General features: G+C 38.2%; 3 protein-coding genes across 3 annotated transcripts; 2 read left to right on the forward strand and 1 right to left on the reverse strand.

Annotated features, from left to right (window-relative positions):
• The first annotated feature begins 460 nt into the window (after positions 1–460).
• prok2 (prokineticin 2) lies at positions 461–4,205 on the forward strand. Its single transcript, XM_018698967.2, has 4 exons — positions 461–496; positions 1,540–1,731; positions 3,219–3,344; positions 3,768–4,205. The coding sequence occupies exons 1-4, from the start codon at positions 461–463 to the stop codon at positions 3,891–3,893; spliced, it is 480 nt and encodes a 159-aa protein (XP_018554483.1). The 3' UTR covers positions 3,894–4,205.
• A 4,503-nt stretch (positions 4,206–8,708) lies between these two features.
• Positions 8,709–12,118, reverse strand: gpr27 (G protein-coupled receptor 27). The gene has a single exon (XM_051074681.1). It carries the CDS (start codon positions 10,833–10,835, stop codon positions 9,720–9,722), a length of 1,116 nt encoding a protein of 371 aa, XP_050930638.1. The 5' UTR covers positions 10,836–12,118; the 3' UTR covers positions 8,709–9,719.
• Positions 12,119–14,118: 2,000 nt separating this feature from the next.
• On the forward strand, positions 14,119–20,275 carry eif4e3 (eukaryotic translation initiation factor 4E family member 3). Its single transcript, XM_018699009.2, has 7 exons — positions 14,119–14,460; positions 15,827–15,899; positions 17,297–17,391; positions 17,812–17,872; positions 17,993–18,059; positions 18,163–18,318; positions 18,709–20,275. Exons 1-7 carry the CDS (start codon positions 14,276–14,278, stop codon positions 18,753–18,755), a joined length of 684 nt encoding a protein of 227 aa, XP_018554525.1. The 5' UTR covers positions 14,119–14,275; the 3' UTR covers positions 18,756–20,275.
• The last annotated feature ends 4,397 nt before the right edge of the window (positions 20,276–24,672 follow it).

A 24,672-nucleotide genomic window follows, 5' to 3' on the forward strand; every position in this document is an offset into this window, starting at 1 on the left:
CTTCATGCAATGGTGAGAAAACTACCAACCTGTGAACTACAGTAAACTGAGGTTTCCACAGGTTGCTCACTCAGTCCATCTGCATTTGTTTGTTTCTATTTCAGGATTTGAACTTTTCTATTCCCACAAAAATCTGACATCATTAAATCTGATGGAAGAAAAATGTGGTTGTTTAAGAAGCTGTACTGTAATTTTAGTAACTAAGTCTGTCAACTATTAATGACTATCAGTGATAGAGTGCTACACGAATGATTTATTTTCATCATTTCATTCCAGTTTAACTGATTTAATGATATTGATGAAAAGGTTTGAGCCTGTAAATACTTGTACTATTTTACTATTCTTTCCTTAGTAATTACCTAAAGGAGAACTCTGGTATTTTGGAACCTGAGCCTTATTACTTACTGTGCCCATGTCTTTGGGTGTAAATGACTTGGAATTAGTGCAAAATTAAGCAAGAATGGTGTACTCAGCCATTGCAAGCAGCAGCTGCAATGTAATGCAATGGGCGTCTGACAACATTATGGAAAGGATTCCTATAGAGATTTAGAACTTTTTATTAAAGAGTAAGATCCTTTTTGTTTAACTAGAAAGACCGTTATATATCATTACGAATCCATTTACAAAAACAGTAATTTTATTGAGTTGCTATAATACTGCTGCCTCAATCGGTTAGTTAGTTTGTGTCATTGTGTGACTTTCACTGATAGAGGAAGTATTGAAATCCTTTACATAAGTAAAGGTACCACACAAAGTACCTTTATCTTTAATCATGTAACTGATTATTAAAATTGCTGTTGACATTATTTTCTGTCAGTCTGTAATGTATCCATTTATCGATTAAATATCTCAGGGCAACTATTTTGCGTCATCAAAGGAACTTTTCTCACCCTGACATTTTTTTTTACTTACTGGATTATAATGAGTGGCAGTAAACTATCAAGCATTTATTCAGTCAAACAGAAGGATAAGGTTAGGATAAGAATATCAAGTTGAACTAATTTGGAAAATGTAAAACCCTTCTGTGACCCTGATGCAGGGTATGGTACTACATTTACAATACAAATGAGAACAACCAGAAATTGTTGTGCGAGATAATAAGTGGCCAGTACCACTTAAGTGTATTTCTTTTTCAGGAGTGCAGAGGACTCAGAGAATTCACATCCATGAATTGGAGCTGCTTTCATTGTGAATATTTTCTGTTCACACAAAACTGTGGCCTTGGAGTGAAAAGGTGAGGGGAAGAAAAAAAGGCAAGGAATATAACAGGATGATAGGGTGAATATGCCTACACTGATCCTTGAGGGTAAAATTATTGTTTTTGATATGAAAATGTGAATTTGTGGTAAAGAGCACTGTCAAAAAAAAAGACAGACAGAAAGAAAGACATTGGTATTGTCATGTTAAAGTCTACCTTGGACTGTCTTTTTCTTTCTTTTTTGTGTAGCCACTGCAAGGCAATGCTGGTGTGAGTGAGTCACAGAGTTTCTGAATGGCAGGCTGGGTTTATAAACCTCTGCCAGTCCCTCAAAACACAAGAGTTTGGAGGCCACTCGTCTCTGCAGTCGCTCACATATGCACATCCAGCAAGGTCCGTCAGCCTCAGCATCCTCGCTTTTCACCCTGGAGGGTACAGGAGCACAAAGACAGCTCTTTATCATGAGGTCCTTCTTCCTAATGCTCTTCTCCCTGTTGCTGGTGTCCCATGGATCTTCAGCCGTCATCACCGGGGTAAGTGGAAGGGAACAGGTAGATACCTCACAGGGCAATGGAAAGCTTTCGGCAAGGACTTGCTTTACAAACTGATATTTTCAAAAAAGAAGAAATGTTGCCTGGGGTGCACCTCTCAATGATGATGGCAAATATTTAGCACCAGTTACCAAGAACATAACAACACTTCAAAGGTAGGATACTTGAAATAGTAAAGCTACAGTAAAGTAATGATGCATATTATGCATGCATATTAATGCTTAGCCTCATTTTAACATTCAGCATTATGTTAATCAGTTTAAAATTTTAGAATACTAGAAAAGTACTCTTCAAATATTCAAATAAAGTATTTTAATTTTATGGTTCAGTAAAGGAAGAAAGTCAAATTACATTGTTCTGAAAATGTATTGTTATGCAATATATTTTTTGAGAGTTAAAAAAGATGACAAAAAAGATTTTTTTTTAAAACTCATTTCAGAAAAGCCACACCTACATTGTGTTGTTAGACATTTTTGGGGTTCTAAAAGCATAAAGGGCTAAATGTTATGTTATGAGAGTATAGAGTATATGATATATAAGTGCATCTGTCAGTTTATCTATGAATAATTTTCAATTTACAACAACCAAACAGTAAACTTATGAGCTTAGTCTTTGAATGAGTTCCCTATCCAAATCAGGATTCATGAGTATAAATCACTGCAATAACCTGCTAATAAAAACACTCCCTGCCGCCCCTGTCACTGTATTGCTGATGTGAATTGAGAGAGGAGCATGCAGCCAGAAAACAGAAAGTGATTTTCATCCACGTCTGTCACATAAAATCACTTGTGTTCCTCTTCATTGTGTTCCCTCCATCTCATCTAAAGTGAGAGCTGTCACTCAAATTCTCCTCCCAACACTCAGAACAATAAATCGCCGCCAATCCTGACAGGTTTCATTGAAGTGATGGTAGGACTAATGATGTAATAACAATACCATTAGCATTATATACTCTTAAGGGTAAACACCAGTGTGTATTGCACCTCTGCTGCCAACACCTTTCTCACTTCTCATCTAAAAGCTCACTAACACACAACCTGCCATTTCCTGTTAACATGATAATTATCACATAATATATTCAATTACACAACATCACATCACATACATGTGTGCCTTATATAATTACATATATAATTACTGCCTTCGTCTGTCCTTTAATTTGACACAGCACCAGTCACACCTGTAATAATAATATCTATTAACATTTTTAAACCTGGAAACTCAGAAGGTGCCATAATTTAAAATTAATAAGTCACAAAGTTATTAATGAAAAACTTAGATAAATGTATTCCATTACCTAGAGTACAGTATTAACTATTAGCTGGAAACAGTTATTAAATTAAGATTTTAGTTAAATGTCTGCAGTCATTAATATTCTTAACAAAGTACAATCACAGCATCTAAACCTGTGTGCACTAATGCACGTGTGTTGTTGTGTTGAATATGTGTGTGTGTGTGTGTATGTGTAGGCCTGCGAAAGGGACTCTCAGTGTGGAGGAGGGATGTGCTGTGCAGTGAGTCTGTGGATCCGCAGCCTCCGTATGTGTACGCCCATGGGACAGGAAGGACACGAGTGTCACCCTATGAGCCACAAGGTGAAATCTCCCACAGCAGTCTGACCTCTGACCTCTCTGTTCTCTAGTCTCATCTGTGACGCATCACATGCCATCGATTTTTCTCCATACAATGATATCATAGTGGTGATGACACAGGTTATGGGGTAAATGAGATCATAGTCTCCATTACAAAGACACAGCAGAAGAGTTTCTCTTGATGAGGTTTTGTAAATAGAGCTGTCTTCTGTTGCCTGTTGCAGCTTTAAAACTGAGCTAATCAATATTGTGATTTTGTTTTTATGTGATCACACTAAAAGCACTTACACCCTCCCCTTCAAAATTCACACAAGAGGCTAGAAAAACAATGTGCAAGAAGCAGTTATTGTCTCTGCCATCTCACCACTTTCCACTGCATCCATTATACCGGATGAAAATAAGAGGTGTATCCTTTTCTGCTTCCAGGTTCCTTTCTTTGGGAAAAGACTCCACCACACTTGCCCCTGTCTGCCCAACTTGTCGTGTATCACCATAGAGGAGGGCAGATCTAAATGTCTCTCACCCTACAAGTATCCAGACTACTACCTCTGAGGACCAACACAACAGTTACACTATTTGCTAACTGCACTGTAATTATTTTACCTGCCTTTAAAAGCCTGTTTCCACTTTTTCATTTATTTTGAATAAAGAGATATATTTAATAATGCATCATCGTTTTGGCTCAAGATAAATCAAAGTATATATTCAAAGGAAAATCCAACTGCTGGATCTTAGAACCAAGAAACTTTTTAAGATGATTCCATGTGGGGAGAGATGACTGCACCCTGCTGTTCATGATGATGGATGAGTGTTGTGAATATTAAAAAAACTGCATCATATACTGTAGTTTCTTCTTAAACATGTATGATGTAGCCACATTACAAGCTTGAATGTTTATTTGATTTACATTTGTATACTGGATCTTCATTTACATCCTTATATTCATGTATGCTTGCTTTATTTATTTCAGACATTGAACTTTAAAGATAGATATTCTGCTTTGTGATAAAAACAGATACCTCCCATAGAAATCTTGTAGTGAATCACTCAATCAGTCATTGTTTTTTAAATTTTAGACGTACTCATGCACACCTAACTTTCACATCAGCACTTTTAAGAAAGCAACAACAATGATAATGATAATTATGAATTAATATAATTTTCTGAAATATTTTTTTGCCCTTTAACATTAGATTTTGCGAACGTCTCTGTTAGAGACAGTGGACAAACTATTACAGGTTCAAATGGCTTCATTTAAACAGATGAAATAAGAGTTATTTTAAGCATGTTGTGCACCTTTAACAATGGTAGTCTGCCATGCTGGTAAAACCAAAGGAGAAGAAAAAGTAGGTGCTGTTAGCATAGCCAGACTGGCCATCAGGACAACAGGGACAAATCCCAGAGGGCTGCTGCACTAGTGGGCTGGTGGACAGTCAAAAACTCCCGTAGCCAGTAAATATTTACTGTGTGCTGCATGCATGTTCCAGGACTGGTTCACTGTTCACTCACAGCCAAGTTTTAACCATGTATTAGCAAACACACAATATTCAATTAGAATAATGTTCTAAGTTTATATCCATTTATACCTCTTATTAGGTACTTTTACCTTTTGGTTGACAACACAAAGAGAGCAGGATAGAGTCAGGAGAGAGAGAGAGAGAGAGAGAGAGAGAGAGAGAGGAGAGAGAGAGAGAGAGAGAGAGAGCAAGAACCAGGTGAGAAAATGCACAGTTAGTTAATTCCACATAAAATACCACACTGTAAACATGTCACAGTCTGGTCTGAGCCCCTCTAAAGGTCTAATCCTAGAATCAGTCCTGTAGTGAATAAAGTTTGTGATTAATTAGATTTTATTCAGTACTATTATTAATATATTGTTAGATTTTTGAGTGACAAACATAATACACAAAGAAACAAGCCCTTTTCCTTAACCAGCATCACATCTGTGTTAGGCAGTAGGAATAATTGTCACTTCAAACACTTTATGTTACACTGGCTTTTATGTCTCAGAGTTTGTAATTTGCAGTTTTAGGTGAGCTTTCAGCTGCCCTCTAGGGAAACATGAGGAGAAAAACACATTATTTCACTGGTAATAAAATTACACACTAAGTAAGATGTACAAGTTGGGTTATAGTTTCATTATCCACTCATAATCAAAAAGCAGATGCGACAGTATCTCTTCACTCTTAATTGCTTCCCAACCACAGTCAGTACAAAAAAGAAAAACTTTGAGAGCATGTTAATTGGTGTTAAAAGACGAGGGGAGACGGGTGTTTTCTCACATCCAGCTTGGCTGCACGTCTTTACAACACCAGGAAACAGTGAGACAGCTATGAAATTATTCACTGTCAGGCTTATGATTCACAGCATTTGTTCAAGGCTCATAGCCAAAATTAGATTTCTCCAATGTATAAAGCAATGACTCACATCAGTCTTACACGATAATGGATATTGGCCCTCGATGGCTCTAAATATGATGTATAGAGGTACATACAAAGTGGAAATACAAAGGGGACATACTGTTTGTATGCTAGTAACATCTTAATGACTTCAGACAGAATTCATTCTAACTTACTATACGGGTGTAACAACATGCAACAAATTAAATATGCCTAGGATTTGTGATTTTAAGACCATGTCAGCAAATAACTTGATTAGTGCTGAGTCAATTAATTGATAAGTTAACTGGCAGTAAATGAATAGGCTATTGTGAGAATGGATTGATCATTAGAACAAATCAGTAATCAGTAAAATTTAAATTACAGAAGTCAAACATGGTTCCTGGTTCTTAAATGTGAGAATTTGTTTATTTTCTTTGTGTCGTGTAATAGAAAGTCAGATATTGAGAAAACTCAGTCTGCCTCCAGGGATGGTATGATACAGTCAAAAGCTCCTGGACAACGAAGTAATGTGGACCTTGAGAGAAGGAATTAACCAATTACTCAAGGAAATAATCTGCAGTTTAATCAGTGAAGAAGACAAAAATTAGTTGCAGCGTTAAAAGGGGAACTCATTTTACACACCAAAGTCTGTTTACAGGTGTTGGGGAGTATTGCTGCATAGGTGAAAAAAGTTGTATAATGTCTTTTGGAGCTCCAGGATGAGCTGGATGGAGTCTAATAAAATGATATCACTTTAAAGCAAAAAAATAAAAATAAAAAAGAGAAGTGGGAGGAGTGAGCTTACCAGACCTCAGTAACCCACTCCCCAACTCTGAGACCTGTGTCTCCAACTGAACTGTTAGCAGTTAGAGTTGCATGGTGGGTAATGTAGGCACTGGATTTTGACAAGGAAGAAGAGTTCATAGAATATAAATCATATCTGTGATTCTGCTGCATCAATTTTTATTACTTTAAAATGTTAAAAGTGCAAGTGCAATGCTGAGTGAATAGAGTTCTCTCTACATTTGATGATTTCTTATAAAAGTTAAGTTAATAGTGGCTTTGAATTTTTGTATAACTTATATTGTTTTTTGTTTGTTTGTTTGTTTTTAAACTATTTAAACTATTTCAGCTGTCCAAGCTGTATTTTAGGGAAACCCGAGTGAGGAGAACCAAGGGCATCACTGTTGCTCAATGAACAGAGAGACAGAGAAGGTCAATGAAAGAACCCAGCAGTAAAATCCCAGCAAAAGGAATCGCATTTCCCCAGCATCACAGCAGAGCCTGTGTGCCCTGAAGACAACACGATGTGCCAAAAATACCTGACCTGCATCTGAATTGCACGAGAGCACGTGCAGGTGAGCGTCTTCTTGCAGCTGAGGAAGCCACAGCGGTTGCACGTTGAGATCTCTGCACGCTGGTAACGGAGCACAGCCAGCTGTCAGGGACAAGCAGGCATGTTGTGATGCTAATGGTTATGGATGCACTGAGGGCAGACAGTGTGTTGAGGAGCTCCGGTGTTGTATGGCAGATCGGAGTGACAGAGGGGGCTGGAGCTCAGAAGCACCTCACTAAATCACAGTGATTAAAGTGTGCACTGAGAGAAGTGCTCAGCCTCTAAAAGCTGCAGTTTGGTGTAATCGAGACCAATGTCAATGAATGCAACAGCAATTAGCTGAATCAATAGCCTGTTACTAGTTGAAGGAGGGAGGAGAGGTTTGGGGTTTGAGGGATTTTGAAGCAGGTGGCACAGAAACAGCCAACAAATCTATAGAACTGCTTAATACATGTTCTGTTGAAAACCATGAATCAAAATCATACAATTAACCTTTAGGCTTGGCAGATACTAATGATTTACCAGGAATTTCTGGCCACATGCTGTTGCTTGATGCTAACCACACATTGACAAGGTGACATGACACTGACATACGGTATTTCCAGCAGCTATAATTAGCTTGACAGCAAAAGATTTTTCATTGATATGAAATGGTGGCGGTAAATGTCAGGTTCAGGTGTCAGACTGTCAGAATCAAAGAGCAAAGGAGTCTTTTTAGATTTTCCATTTTAACCTGATGTTCAACAACACCTATGCTAGACACAGGGCTGTAGCCAGGGTTTCAGAAATACTAAGGTCATGATTCCCCTGATGCCTCTACAGCTTGTGTTTCTTTAAATATTTTCTTTTTTCATACTTTCATATTTTTTCAACAGTTAGCTGTTCATTTATAATTCCAGCTCATTTTACTTCAAAACATGAAAGTCTAAGCTGTTTCAAAGCCTTATTCACACTGGAGGGATGTTTTGGTGGGGAAATACAAGTCTGTTCATTTATTTATTTGTTTACTAACCTAAAAAGTAGAGACATTTAAATATATTGGGTGTAAAAATACTGGAATCAACCTAAAATATACCAAACACATGCATATGTAAGTACTTAACTTCCTGCAGGTCATTGAAGGGGCACTCCACCAATTCTGCACATAAAGTTGAGTTTACTGATCTGAACTGGAGGTACAGGGTTTGGGCATCTTGGATGCAAGGAGGGTGTGATGAAAAATGCTACTCATTTGCTTTATAGGAAATGTAGACCAAAGAAAAAAAAATTCTCTGCCTGTGCTGCCTTAATATTGGCTATTCTTTTTTGAATGTGTAAGCTCTCAGAATGGATATAAATATTAATATCAAGAACATGACCTAAGTGTCCTTGTAGTTAGGGGGTAATCCACTATGGAAACACTAAAATGCCAGTGTCTGTCTGTTGTTGTAAATTGCAGTAAATTTGTTTGAACAGGGGGTGTAACTCTTACTTTTTAACTGGGAACTGGGAAACGTAAGAAAACGCTGGCCAGAGCATAACCCAAGGCATCATGAGGGAAACTGAGCCTGCTGACAAAAATAAATTGCACAATACAGATGTCTGAGGGTGGCGGTTTTCATTTAAAGACATAACCTGAGATGCATTCAAGAGCAGAGTCAAGTAAAGATGTCTTGTTAAAAACAGATGATAGAGTCCAAAACAACTTATCATCCATTTCTTATTTATTTGCTAAGAAATACAAACAATGCAAACATCCTTTCCAAAGCACCAGATTGTTAACATTTGTCCCAATGTCTATAGTTTATAGAAAAGTGAAATCTGTAATCTATATCCTGCAGGGAATGTGAATCGACCCATTTCTTGACACAAACGACCCATGAAGATGAGTAAGACTTCAAAAATACTTTGAAAGTGATTTCTAACATCTTGTCCCAACACAAAGAATTCTAAGAGATTATGAAATATACAACATACCTGGTTGAAAAAAGCTGAAGGAAAGAGGGGATGGGGCTTTACAGTATTTACAAACGTGACAATGTCCTAATTAAAAAAATATACTGAGATCTGTATGTGGCAGATGTCAGAGATTCCAATCAGCTGATAGTTCTGTTGTGTTTCAGTCGTCAGTTCTGCAGAAGGCAAACAACCTCAGACAGGGGCGTTGGAATATAATTTCAAAATATACAAACAAATAGCCAAAATGACATTCATGTACAATATTGTAGTGGACTAGAATAGGTTGATATACTCAATATGGCACATATGAGGGGAAAAAAATCTCCAAATGTAGAACATAACATGGCACATATTATTCATAAGGGTTACATTCTATATTTGGAATGAATGTCACCTACAGTACATGCAAAGGTGTAAATTAAAAGGTGGCTTGAATATGATACCCAATAACATTATGCTTCTATGCCTTAATATGCCTCATAGCTTTAATCAGTCTGACTCTGATGAGCACATTTTTTTCTCCTTAAATCTGTTTTAAATAGTTGGTAAACTCTTTGCCACAAATAAAAAAAAAATGTAGGTAAACTGAACTGCAGTGGGCTCAGCCTCCACAAAATCCCTGTCTGCATGTGCACAACACATTTTGTGGGACCAGTCTGTGTACATTCTGGAACAAGATACTACAAACGTGTCTTTGGCAGTATTTTGAGGGGCCAGTGTGGTTCAGATGACACAGTATGGCTCCATGGGCGTCTGTGTTCCCAGGCAGCAGGGGAAACAGGCTCTGAGTCGCATCCGGAGCTCCTTGTTGAACAGGAAGCTGATGATGGGGTTCGCTCCCGCCTGGGCGAAGCTCATCCACACCGCAGCGGTCAGGTAGAGCTGCGGGACCGGAGCCCCCCGCACAAATATTCTCAGGTAGCAAGCGCTTATGTAAGGAGCCCACAGAATGAGGAAAGTCAGTGTGATCATGTAGTACATCTTCCCGATGCGTTTCTCCATTTTAAATTCATCCAGCACCAGCAGCCTCCTGTTACCGGGGTGAGAGGCTTGCCTGATGCCGACCAGCGTCGGCGGGGTGGGTCCGCGGCCGAAGCCGGCGATCCAGTTGGCGGCGGCCTGCCCGGTGGCTCCGGGGCCGTGGAAGGTCCAGTTCTGGCTGATGGCCGGGACCAGCTGGGCCGGTTTCATTTTACGGTGATCGTAGACGAAGCACAACATCTTAATGTAAACCACATGGGTCGTCCCCACGATGACGGCCAGCATCAGCATGAAGCCCAGGGTGTCGTTCGACTTCACATAGCGGTGCTCGAAGATGCACTGCTCCTCCTCACGGATGAACTTATAGGTGCCCACGTCGAATACCGGGGGGAAAGCCATGGCCACGGAGAGAGTCCACACCATGCAGATCACCGCCACGCACGTACACAGATTCATTCGCTTGGAGTAAAACCTGTGGTGGGCGATCGCCATGTACCGGGTGACGCTGACGCAGAAGAGCAGGAAGGCTACGTGGAAGCAGAAAAGCACCGACATGAAAGCGACGATCTTGCAACTGAGCGCACTGTACGGCCAGGCGGAGCCGCCGCCGATCGATGCCATCACGAAGGGGAAACACACGGCGGAGCGGACCACGTCTGCCAGGCACAGGTCCAGGAGGAAATAGTAGGGAGCCTTGTGCAACGAGCTGTCCTTCAGCAGCAGCAGCGACAGCGACGCGTTGCCCAGCAGGCTGATGCCCATGATGAGACCCAGGGAGGCCAACTTGACCGCAGAGGCCGTGGACGCATAGTTCTGTAAGGACGGGCTGCTCTCCCCAAACTCACTTGTGTTTGCCATCTATGCAGCCGAGGTTGACTGTATTCCCACATCAATTCATCGACGAGCGGTAGTATCCTGCCAGGGCTGAATGGAAAAACAACATCAACGCGATCCACCGCCCCTTGAACAGGAAAAAAAAAACTGTCAGGAATAAATTCCACTCACAAGCATCCGCTCAACATCGGATCACATCCATCCCGACGTGCACTGATCCCCACCAAAAAAAAAAACAAAACAAAAAAACAACTCTAAACAAAAGCCATTTAATATTTCTTCTTTTCTTCTTATCCTTCATCTCACTAGTGTCCGGTACAGAAAGCATCCCTGTCTGTTGTTCCATCCTCTCCTGAACAGAAGCAGCCTGGTTTAGTTTTGCACACCATATCGGAAGGCGTCCGTTCAGCAGACAAGCGGCTCAGGAAACACATCTCAATTGACACCGATGGCGGAGGTCTCCCGTTCGTCTTGAGAAATAAAAAAGCAGACAGTGTGGTGCGGAGGCATGGCGCAATTACGCACCCGCAGCCTCAGCAGCGACAACTAAAATATTAGTTCTCAGAGGTCGTATTAGCCAGTAAACCCCCCCACACCCCCTCCAACAAAAATGTTTGTAAAAGCTGAGTGGAGGTCGGGAGCACGCAGAGGGGAAGGTGAGCCTGTGTACGGCTGTATCGGTGGATCTCACTACGGCAGCGTCTAGTCTATGCAACGCACGTCCGCTTCTTGCATGTACTGAGCAGGCCTGGGATCAGGATTCTCATCTGCCGGTCCTTGACTGTTGCAATCTATAGGAAGTCTGTCTCAGTGCACTGATGAGATGCAAATGTTCCCGGGTTGTACGTGGTGTGCACTATATTTAATGAACACCACTCATATTACAGCAGGTTCTAAAACCAACTTTTGATCATAACTTTTAGGAAAATGTCATACATATGTGATATATTATTATTATTGCAAAACATTTTGAAACACACACATATGCACAAAGGCACACACAAACAGAACATAATTATGTGATTATGTGAAGATTCGTTTTAAATGAAATCAGTTGATTGAAATACATAAACAAATGAAAAATAGTCGTTTAACACTTAACACTAGGTGGTCATCACACTTCTAATAAACTATGTGACTTGATTTCTGCTGTAATTTTAGTTTCAGTCCATAAGTGATTTGGGGCTTGTTTTGTGTGTGCTCATATGACCTGTACCCACATATAAGGTAGACTCATTAACTGATAATGTGTTTTGCTACAATCTAGTAAGTCCCTCATGCAGTGAGGTATTCAGTTTTTTTTTTGTTTGTTTGTTTGTTTTTTTTAAAAGGAAAAATATAATGTTTTCTTGACTGACCCAAGACTTTAACTTATCAGACATGGCTATAATTCAGAGTGAATACAGCTAACTGATGTGTGAGATTTAAGAATGGCACAATCAGAGCTTACAGTGCGAGTTCAAATAAGGTAAAGAGTTACATAATGAAACAGCGGTGAGTAGAATGATATCTTAGAAGAATCAGCAGAAGAAAAGTGGGTCTGACAGAGACGGTTAAAGATGATACCTTTACAAAAATGGCAGTGGATTTTACAAGTGGCTTGAAAACAGCTGCAGAGAAAAAGAGCTATGTTGTAACATGACTCTCAAGAAAAAGAAAAGTGAGTCACATGTAATCTAGGATGTTATATTAATATGTTACAGATCTCTTGCTCTCAGCAGAACTTTGAATTATAGTTACCATCATGTGATACAGCTGCTGCTGCAGTGATTCACCAGCACCCCCTGCAGCCTGCTCCATGCAGTAGCATCAAGGGTGTAAGAAATCAGGTATATAAGCCTTAAAAGCTGTCTTAGAGACAAATATTGACTTTGATGGGAGAATTAACACTCGTATATGTATCAACAATGAAACCACAGCTGACCTGAACCTACTTTGGTCATGTCTAAGCTCTGCTCAAGTCCAATGTTTGTAACACTTTTTTTCATACAGTATATGCCCCATGTGACAATACTGGAGGATGATCCAACCAACACCACAGGAATAATCAAATAAGGATCGTTCAGGCAGATACTTAAAATACTACACATCCCAATAACACTGGTGGATCACTCATATGGCGTCAACTATCAATTGTAGGTACTGTTCTAGATATAGGTTTAGGTTGATAAGGTGTGGCACTCAGGTTGGACACATATGTTTTCAGGGTCTTATGGTGTGACAGTGTTGATGGTTAAAAGTGGCGATAACATGTTAATTTTCCAGGATGTAAAACCATAATTTTATACATAATGTTTTTTTTTTATATATCTTTGGTAGTTATATTAGAGATGGTTAAGTTAAACAGTGGGTTTGGTGCAGTTGAATTTTAAGGAAGGACCTGACAGGATGATGAATAGCTGAGATTTGAGGGGTTTTTTTTATTAATGAGCATTGAAACCTCACTACTTGTTTGCGTGAATGTTCAAATGCCCAAAGAACAAATAGTCTAACCCTTTGGTAAAGTAAAATGTGTACACACTAATAGGGAATCTTACATTTATAATATGCACATTTCTTGACATTTGAGTCTTGCTAGATCCACTAATGGCTGGTGATTTCACACAGACAGATCTCTGTGTGTATGGGGCTTCACCAACAACTGTCTTGTTGGAGCTTGCAAAGTACTTACACCAAGTGCCCTAAAACAGGCAACAAGGGGCTTGAGACTCAAGATAGTGTAATAGGAATGATGCCTCACTCAGGCAAAAAACTTGCACATTTCCTTGTCTACACAAGAGGGCTTCACTTTGTGCTTGGCTAACATAATGAAGGAGATGTAGCTAAAATAATGTCCTGTGATAGATATAGAGAGTAGAGTAATAATCAGGCTTATTCACCAAATATCTATCTCCACAAAAAGTAGTTTCTCTTTGCTAATGATAAAGGACACATTGCAAAAATATATAGCTATTACATACAGGGAATTAGTCCTGAAAACTAGGTGAAGGAGAAACTGCTGTGTTATGCCATACAGGTGTATAGCAGTGCAAAGGACCTGTGACAATGTTGCTTAAATTTAAAAGCAAAATTCTACCAGGTATACAGTAGCTGTGCCACATTTATTAAGACATCCTACTCCTCACACCATCAAATTCTTATATGGTTCTTTCTTAGCGTGGTAATTTAACATATTTAAGTTACTACAGTTGTTTCAGTTCAGTGTACCTCCATGATGGCTGGCTGGTTTGTGATTCAGGTCAGTTTCTGCTACCGGAAATCAGGCAGAGTGATACATCAACTTATTTTCCTGCTCTGTGGGATGGACCAACTGCGACGTTTCTGCCCAATGACGCAGAGACGTTACCAGTCGGTAGGCGGAAAAGCGGTGTGTTTCTGTATCTGGAGATAAAGCCAAACCGGGTGTAATTTTTAGGGACATTCATACAGGGACCATATAAAGGTTTAGCTTTGTGCCTGCTGAAATGGCGGTTCCCACGGGTCAGACAGATGTACAGATGGACAGAGGCGGCCTGAGCGGCCAGACAGTTTCCTCTGAGAGCAACATTGACATCGACGAGAAAGAGTTGGAAAACATCACAAAGAAACACCGAGAAGACGATACGACAACGCTGCCTTTGCACTCACCTTGGACGTTTTGGCTGGACAGGTAAAATATACCCCTCTTCCGTGTTGTCTTTAAGTCTTGAGCCCGGGACGAGCAGCAATGAGGGACGAAAAATAAAATTCAAGGCCACAGCTTTCCGCAAGGCCTCTGGGAGCAAATGTAGCGGGAGAATGTTTGCGTTCAACATGACCTTCTTTATTTACACCACTGCATCTGACACCCCAGAAAAGTTATCATTTTCACGGCTATGTCGTCATTCAAGGTAATGACCCCTACGTAACAAAGTGGACATGTTCATGTAATTTTTTGGATATCTAAACATGCTAGTCAAGTTACAAAAGCTCTGTTTCTCAGCAGGGGAGCCTAAGAGGGTATGGGTGAAATTGAGACGGTTATTCCATTTTCCAAAAAGTCAGAGAAAACAGGCTTCACTTTTTCCAACTACCAAATGGCGTATGACAGTCTGTGGTACACTCTATCCTTGCTGTGGACCCCTTCTTATCAAAATGAAGGCCTGTGGTGCAGTGTCCTTAGACATGTCAATAAAATGCATCAGCAACATTATATTGCGTGTTTTATTCTCTTGTATGAGATCATAGGAATTTTGATTGTCATGCGAGCACTGTTTAGATCTTTTACTAAGGAGCAAAGGTTTTCAAAGTTTGGATGACACTGATGTTTGATTTGTTACCTTTTTTGAAGTGACATGTTAATGAAATATTCTCATGAAACCTCTTTAAGGACTGAAGAATTCCCAGACCATAGACCCTATTAAGACTGAAACAATCATAGACAATTAACTAATTGGTCAAGCAACAAAGTTTATCAATCGTTACAGTCGTTTTAAACTCAGGTTTTGGACTGGTGGTGTGACAAGACATTTTTTAAGATGTCAAAGTTATCCAAACTTATGTTAGGCATTTCCCAGCAGTACTGACATTCAGAATGACTAATCAAAGAGTTAATGTGAAAAAATAGAAAAAAAAAATCAGTTTAATCAATGATAAAATTATTTAGGTACATTTAACACTAGTCCTGCTCTAGTACAAGTAAAACATAGATGGAAAATAGGAATTATGAACCTGTCATAGTTTAAAAATAAATATTATCTGTAAATTAAAAATAATGAATAATTGAGTGATCCAGCTGCTCCAAAAGGCTTCTGCCCATGTATACTTGTGCATTGAACATTTCATTTGTTTTAGTTACTATAAGAATGAAAGAAGACTACATGAATTCTCTCCGTCATCAATAATCCACAATGACAGAGTGAAAACTTTTTTGCAAATGTACTAAAAAGTACTAAAAATCAAAAACTATATATATTTATGTGTGCGTAAGCAATGCACTTTATCAACTTATATCATCATCCACAGTTGACTGACACACTTTTAACTTGTCTTTCTAGGTCATTACCAGGCACGACGGCTGCAGAATGTGAATCCAATCTGAAGAAGATCTACACAGTGCAAACTGTTCAGGTGATTTGGTGCAAGAGCTTCATCATCTTAAGAGCCAAGAGATCGAGTGCATGATTTGGCTGAGAGTCAGAATTCGCTTCAGCAGAGCTTCATTGATGCAAGGGAATAGGCAGTTCATTGGCACTTAAAGCCACAGTAGGCATGAATAGTGGAAAAAACGGAACCATACTGTTATGACACGTGAATGTTGTGAATAGTTTAGGCCACAGAGACCATATTATGCCAGCTATTTCTAGTGAAATTCAAACAGATTCAAGCTGCAGAGTGACTGATCTGTGTACCACCATACACGGTGCATACATTGCTGCCTTTTGATATGATGCACTGATGGCTGGTGTAAGGGAAAATTAAGGGAAAGTTCCTGTTATGCTTTCGTACCAAGCAGAGGTTTTGTCCCACAGAATTCCAAAGCAATTGAAACCTTGCCAATTGGCAAATGGCAGGTCTTTTAGTATAAAGCTTGACACCATACAACAGTCAAAGTTAGTAACATTTTGTGATGGTCTTCAAGGTTTGTTTACATCGCTAATGTCACTGTAAACACAGAAGTGAAACAGGCCCGTAGTTTCAGTTTCAGCAGAGACACACATAAATTACATATTCAACAGGTTTTTGTCCTGTGCAACAGTTTGCAGTTTAATGCAATGATGACAGAGTACGTAGTTATAGGGAGGCCTCCTATTTATTTGAGTCAACCATAACAAAACCTGGAAAAGACACTAAATGACCAAAGTGTGATGCAACTGATGTTAACATGTTTATGTTTGTGGGATGTGAAAGTTAAAAACAACAGATAAAATGCATTTCTGTTAGCTTTTTGGAATTGGTTTTATATGCACTCTTAATGTTACATATTATATACTGCAGTGTTGCAAATAAACCACATGTAACCTAGATGAAGGAGAAAAAATTTTGCTAGTCTCTGTCACAGAGCAATAACTTGGAGCATTAAAGTAATCAGAAACAACTCTTTTTCAATGTGTTGTTGGAGCTAGACTGATAAACCAGCCAGCCATGTTTTACCTAATTTTAGACACACTAATATTGGTGTAAATGTTGCCCAATAAGTAACAGGAAATTGCAATAAGGAAATGACAAACTGGGTTTTAGGTCATTTAAAAACAGTGTCTCCTCTACATAGTTTGCCCACCAGAGAGCACTGACAGATTGGTGTTTCAAACGTTCAAATGTCCTCTGCTCAGTATGTATTTCGGTCACAATTACAAAAATTGAAGATAAGGGATCCACATCGAGATGTGTAATCCCCAACCTATCACTATAAGATTTTTTATACTCCCAAATATCTCTACCAGAGTTAGCCTCAAAAATCAATTTTCAGTCAGGCAGTAATAGAATTCATTGTCTTTGAATTATATGTCTATTTCTTCTGTTTGCAGACATTCTGGAGTGTATACAACAACATCCCACCAGTCACAGCTTTGCCTTTGAGATGTAGCTATCACTTAATGCGTGGAGAACGAAGGCCACTTTGGTGAGTTTGTTATTATTGTAAGTAATATGATTATTTTCCATATCACTGGCTTGAACCAAGGGTAAATTATAACTGCAGGTAATGCTGTAACTGCTATGTAACTCCAGTTTCATTAGACATGGATAGCTGATAATATAATAATTACTATACAACACCTCCATGACTTCCTTTAAAGAGATGTAAAATATACATTTTTAAATATGTTTAAATATTTAAACATGTTACATAATAATTGGTGTCATATGATTTTATTGCTATCCAATAGTTATATACATCCATGGCCATTCAGATGGACTTTTTTTTATTTTGAGAAGTTCTTACATTATCCAGCATTTTCCTCTGTCTCTTGTCTTTATTGTAAAACTGATCCCTCTGCACAGTATCTAAAGTGTTTTTTTGTTTTATTTTTAACACTACCAGGGAAGAAGAAAGCAATGCAAAAGGAGGAGTTTGGAAGATGAAAATACCAAAAGAAAGCACTGTAGGTTTTGCGCTTTGTTTAGCTTCTTTTTTTGGCTTTGTGACATAAAAACATCAAAAATTTCACATCATAATATAAATTACCGAATTATTAATAGTTTATTCTTTGTTCTTGTTTCAGTCTGCAGTTTGGAAAGAATTGTTACTCGCTACTATTGGGGAGCAGTTTGCAGATTACTGTGCTTCAGGTGCAGTCCTTTACCTTTTCCAAATATAGCTATTGTACTGATGTAAAATTCATCTACCCTTAACTTTGGTGCTGTTTTCTGTTTTTCTCCTTTTGCTTCTCAGATGATGAGGTCGTTGGTGTCAGTGTTAGTGTTCGAGATCGGGAAGATGTTGTACAAGTGTGGAATAAAGACGCATCTCTTGCTAACGAAGCAAATATCTTGAGAAAAGTCTATGAGCTCCTCCCATACATATCTTTTAAAGCAGTTTTTTATAAGTGTAAGTATGCCCTTTTCCCTCACTTTCATTTATTGTACCATTGAATTTAGAATGTAGAGTGTACATGGCTGTAGGCTTATCCGGGGTTTACTGATGTTGCAGAGAAGGCAGCAAGACAAATGGCTCATATTTTTTCATGCTTGCTTCACATAGCACAGTCACATACATAGGCTAGTCTTGTCACTACCTGTTAAATATTTGTTATCAAAATAATAACTAAAATACAGTATTTACCTTTGTTTTTACTTAGATTGTGTTGTTTCAATTCAGAAGTGAAAAAACTCTCTCATCAGTCAAGGTCTTAACTGTGTCCTGCATGTAAAATGATCCTTATTCATGCCAAACAGATTAAATGTTTATACTCACAATGAATCACTTTCACTTTTGCAGCTCACATGGAACATCATGCCTTTGAGGGAGGACGTTCAAGACATTAGATTGTAACGCACTTTTTTTTCCTTTCTTTTTTTAACCTGAACTCTGTACCTGCCTTGACGTGAAGGCTCTGTCCACAACCTAATCAAGGATATTATTTTGCATCCAACAAGGAAATGTTATCAATATATTTTTATAACTTTTAATGACTGATGCCTTGTTTCATTTCAGTGTGGGTCCTAAAGCTCTGAACTCCTATGAGAATGTGTATATCCAGTGTAAATCTCACTCAGAGTTCATTCGTTCATGTTGATTTTGACTTCCTCCTATACTGAACTGCACTGTCATGGTCCTGTTCTCTGCATGGGCTATTGACCTCACAATTTATCCCCGGTATAGCAGCTGCATAATGTAGTGTTTTAACTGTTTGATATGGTAGATATCTCAGTTCATATCATGTTTTTAAGTCAGCTTATTCAGTGCCAAAGCACTTTTCTGCCATTTTCAGAAGTTTGTATCCTTCTGATAAAAGTGTTTTTATTCAGCTGGGGTTTTCCACCTCTGAGGATGAGTGAATGTCCCATTTAGTTTTGTGAATCTTCAACCGTACATCAAACTTCAGGGTAACACTTTGAGATATTGCAAATGACTACCTATTCCAATCATAGTGTCCCTCAGTTGTAAAGCCATCATAGGGTATCCAAACATACTCCAGCACAGATATGGCCCCAAGAAACTTTAGATCTGGTTTCTAAGATGTTTTTTTAAAGGGCAAAAATCCATCCTGAAAGGTGCCTCTTTGAATGTTCCCAGCCACACCACATTTGACATTTCTTTCAATACACGTGTTGAAAGCAGACCCTCTGCTCTCCAAAATGGAGTCACAGATTGTTTGGTGTATTACTCTGAGGAGATACTGCACATTTTTGTGCTCAAATAGTGGTGCTCCTTAGTACTTGTCTACACTTGTTTCCCCTACCAGTAAATCAAGTGTGCTTATTGGACTGTGTCCTTACAAACATTACACACACAGGAAAATGCAACATCATTATGTTTTGAAAGGAAGTAACACTGGCTCCTGCTACTCTCTTATTTAGCATTATATGTTGATGCAAAATGGCAAATTTTATTATCAAGAAAAAGTCAAATATGACAGATGTGGCAAGGTCCAGTAGTCACTGAGTCAGTTTAGACAGCTTCTTCAAAGTACATTATTAAACCATCAGTTACACTGACATCACCTATTTGATCATGTTCATACTGATTAATAGCACTGATTTTAATAGAGAAACTAGAAGCACATATTTTTCTATAAGATTCCTTTACGCAGCTGTGACTTCATCACCCAATCTGCGTTACCTTCACTAACACAGTTAACACTTTAATTACACAATTTCTATGATTTGTTTTATTGCAGTGTAGGCTACAGTAAACTCAATGCTTCTGGTATTATTGTATGTCACACAACTTTTATAGTTCAACTTTGAACTGGTTGATAAGTTATAAGGGGACAATATTTCCTTTGTAAACATGATTTTTGCAGTGACAAGGACAAAGTAAATAAAATGGAAATCAAAACAAAGTTCCTATCTGTGTTTCCTCTAGAACAGCACAATCACAAAAAAATATCTGTTAAAGGATGATGTTGCCACTCTGGCAAGTTAGGTATGTGGTAATACCTCAGTGTTTCAGCATCTTTCACTTATGCCCAGCCTATTTGTCTTGATTAATTCCAGTTGCTCATTACATCCTTTGTGTTGTATCAGTCTCATCAATGTGTAAAGCAAGATGGGAAATACAAAACGGTGTGTAGCAATGGCTCTCTAGTTGAAATAACATGTATTTCTGAGAGTTAGGAGGCCATTTGTGAATTTCCAGACCTTCCCCAAACACAGGTCTAACAAGTAACATTAACTGGGGCACCATAATTAAGATTATTTTTTATATTTGTGATTAAAGCTGCATTATTTTTGCAACTTTTTGGCCACTTGGCTGCACCACATCAAACTGTAGCACATCTAATGTTTTGGCAATCAGTTGTCTATTGACACATCCGGCAGATATGGCACAACAATATCATCCATTTGGGGTTGTGTCTCTGGTTACCAGATAAATATAAGTCCAATATTCACTCTCCTTTCAGCTCTGTTTTCATCTCCTCTGGGTAAGATTTAGTTTCTTGGATGCTAAATGCACAACATGATTAAGGTAGTTGCTAAGTTGCTAACGGGCATAAAACCAAAAATTATTGGCTAAAAATGCTCTGTAGGTAGATGTAGGGTTTTTTGTTGGTTTGTCACAGGCAATGCTTTTCATATTACATATTATGGTAATATGATATATTGTTGCTGCTTGAAAGGCAAAATTCAGAGACATTTGGATGAGTTTGGGGTTAGCTCATGTGAATATTTAGCAATGTGGTTTTAATCAGGTCACTAATGAGTCAGTATCACGTACAAGGCCACCCAAGTAATCTCAACAGTAGTCTCTCCTGTTTACAGTTTGTAACTGCAGATTCTCTCCCCTCAGTGTAGTCAGTCTAGAATAACAGTATTCAAATGTTTTCACAGTAAATCTGACATAAACCAAACCGAGCCAGACATAAATCCAAACCACATAAAATTACTTGTTTTGATCTCTCAACATGTCTGACAACCAAATACACAAGAGTTGATGTGAATGTCTCCGTGTGCAGAGGCTGAGGGTGAGCAATTACATGAACAGCTTGCTTAGCTTTTAGAGTGCCTCCATGTCCCCTGGGGTTGTAAAATGCATTCAGAAGGCTTGTCAGTAATTTAGAAAACCAGTGCAGAGTGCATCTACCTCCACTCTGCACTACACGGGGCTGTATATTCACAGCCAATTGAAATGGTAAAAAAAAAAAAATGCTTGTATGGACCAGCACATTCACCATTTTACAAACTTGATTGTATCCAGAGTCAAACATTAGAAGGATTCAGCAGCCGGTGACTTGTGCAGTTCAGAAACACTGCTCTAATGATCAGAGGGAAGAAGAATAGCTGACCCTGCCAAGCTACAAAGAAAAGCTTCTTGATCTTGGGGGAAATGCTCCCATCCTTACATGATTTACTCTGACACACACAATGGTGCCTCATTTCAAAAAGCAACACATCATTTAGACCTCAGACCTCGGTCAAAACCTAACTGTCAATGATGTTGAAACTATAATAGTTGTTGTTCTCCCTGCTAGTCAAAACTCCATAATTTATCTGTGTAAGAATTTCATGAATGCCAAAAGAGAAGCAGTTTTGAGTTTATTTCCTGCATTGTTATAAAATTAGGTAAGTGCTATGGATTTACTCTACACTGTACAAATACTAAAAAGAGGACACAGGTCAAGGCTTGATGCTATTGCTGCTCATCATGGTAACTGTGACCTCATACCTAGTTGTTAAGAACACTGATTTCCCTGGCTCCTGGCTGTGACAAATTTTCCAATAGACATGAATACTGTTTAATCATTTTAAGAATATCAACAGAATGTTCACAGTTAAAGACTGCAAACACATCTTGACCACATTTAGTTGAAAATGTTTTTTTCTATTCAGAGAAGCATGCAGCAATGTTTTTCTTGTCTTTAAAACTATGGTAAAAAAAAGGAACCAGGTGTGTAAAAATGATCATTCTTTATATATGTTATGCACTGTTGCACATAAATATAGCTTTCCTTGTGTGCCAGTGTTGTGAAAAATTAGTCAGTTGTTAAAAAATGCAATCAATACTGTATGTACAAAATCAATTTTCAATGTCAATATTGTGTGCAACATAGTAATTTAGTGTCAGAGAAAATGACAAGAATACAGTTTTATTTATGGAAAATTTACATTTAAAAAAAGGTGTGTGGACATAAATATAAAATAGGTATATAAGATATATAACGGCATATGGTATACTCTAAATGTTCAAAAGCTACTTCTAAGACACACAACTCAAACATGTTCCTTTGAGTCTTTGAGTCTTTCCTTGTTTTCAATTTCTACAGGATTCTACATAGTATATTTAACCTTTCTATTCAGAGATGCATTTGAGTTTATTTCCTGCATTGTTATAAAATTAGGTAAGTGCTATGGATTTACTCTACACTGTACAAATACTAAAAAGAGGACACAGGTCAAGGCTTGATGCTATTGCTGCTCATCATGGTAACAGTGACCTCATACCTAGTTGTTATACCAGCATATTTGGAACTCTATGGTATATACTCATACCAGCATATTTGGAACATTCTAAACAAATACAAATACAAAGATATTGTTCAGCTGAACTATACATAAAACATAACAATGCAATCAACATCTCAGTGTCAAATAGGACCTATTTTCCTAATTACCCCTAAATAATTACACAAATTTCCATTTCCATTATTATTATCATGTATAATATAGTTTCATTAAGGTAAATAACATTTTGCATGTTGACCTGTTGATCCATGGCGTCTAACACAGTGGATGGGATTTCTTTTGGAGTACTAAACTGAAAAAACTCCCTTGAGAGCCACTCATTCATGCCTAACTATTAAAAACTACTTATTAAAAACAAGTCATTTATCTTGTTATGTTTTTACATTTAAACACATCAAAATGTTAACACCCTATAAAATATTTATGTTTGGCTCATTAATTTGAAATGAAAATAAGCTTGGTGCAATCCTTGACTCTCAAGAATATCCTTATGTTTTACCTTATTGAAAACTATGAAAATGTTCTGTTTAAAAATTTAATGGTTATTTCTTAATGTTTGTTACCTAAAGATAAAAAAAAATGCACTGCCACATCAGGTATATTTACAAAGGCAGAAAGCAGCACAAGGTATCTCTTCTTTCACTCATTTAACAGTTCTCTACTGGTCATTATCTGTCCGGCTTCCCCAGATGTCCTCTTCCTTTCATTACGTGTTGAATGCTACAGCCCCCAGCAGCAGGGGAAAAACACTGTATGAAAGCAATCCGTCCCCCTTTGGAAATCAAGAGGAGCTCCTATTCATTTGCTTAATTACCTAATTAACAGAAAGCTAATTACTTTGTTGTGTGTATGTGTATGTGTGGAGAGGCCGTTACGTAACTGATAGTGATCCTCAATTAATTTGTAACTACACTCAATCAAGTCAGGGCCTTAATCCGCACGACACATCACCAGTGTGACACCAACAGAACAGGATAATAAATTCAGACACAGACACATGATTACGTGTTAGATTGCATTTGTAACACTGTACATACATTTGAATTTTTCTCATTAATTACAGAACGTAATCATGTTTACAACCTTGTGAAAAAACCCAACAGTAATCTTATGAATGCCTGTAGGACTGGCTTAATATACAAATCATAGAAAAACTGCTAACCTGTTTGGAATAAAATGAGGATAATGTAGTTATACCATGAGAGGTTAAAGTTCATGAAGTAGAAAAATGTCACCATTATTTCACTGCTGAGTACCACAGACACACTTCAAACGAGATTAATATTTTAGTTTTGTGACAAAGTTGTTGTTTTCTCTCAGGAACATCAGTATTGTAATTCATTTTGAAAGACCAAATTTTAATCACATAGCTCTCTCAGTTCTGGTCATGATGTGAGTACATGTGTGTTGAGTGCCCTAATTCATGTGTTTAAATCCAACTCTTTGGTCTCAGGCTTAACACTTATCACTGTGTTGCTCTCGCTTTGAGGGCCCTGAGGTCATTAAATGCAACACTGTGGTTGTAGGCCATACTGATGTGTGTGCCCTCAGGCTACTTGCTGCCATATATACAGCAGAGTGGGAATATGGCATTGTTTCTAGCTTGCCAAATATGACCTGTGGGATTGAGGATATCCTTTCATTACGACACACATGCACACACACCCACAAACACAGAACTATAGAAATATGATCAAGTGCCACTGATAACACCTATAACAGTATGATTAATTAATTAATATGTGTGTTGTAATTACTTGTCACATAATTGTTGAAT

This window comes from Lates calcarifer, linkage group LG12 (assembly GCF_001640805.2).
Source record: "Lates calcarifer isolate ASB-BC8 linkage group LG12, TLL_Latcal_v3, whole genome shotgun sequence".
Classification (NCBI taxonomy): domain Eukaryota; kingdom Metazoa; phylum Chordata; class Actinopteri; family Centropomidae; genus Lates; species Lates calcarifer.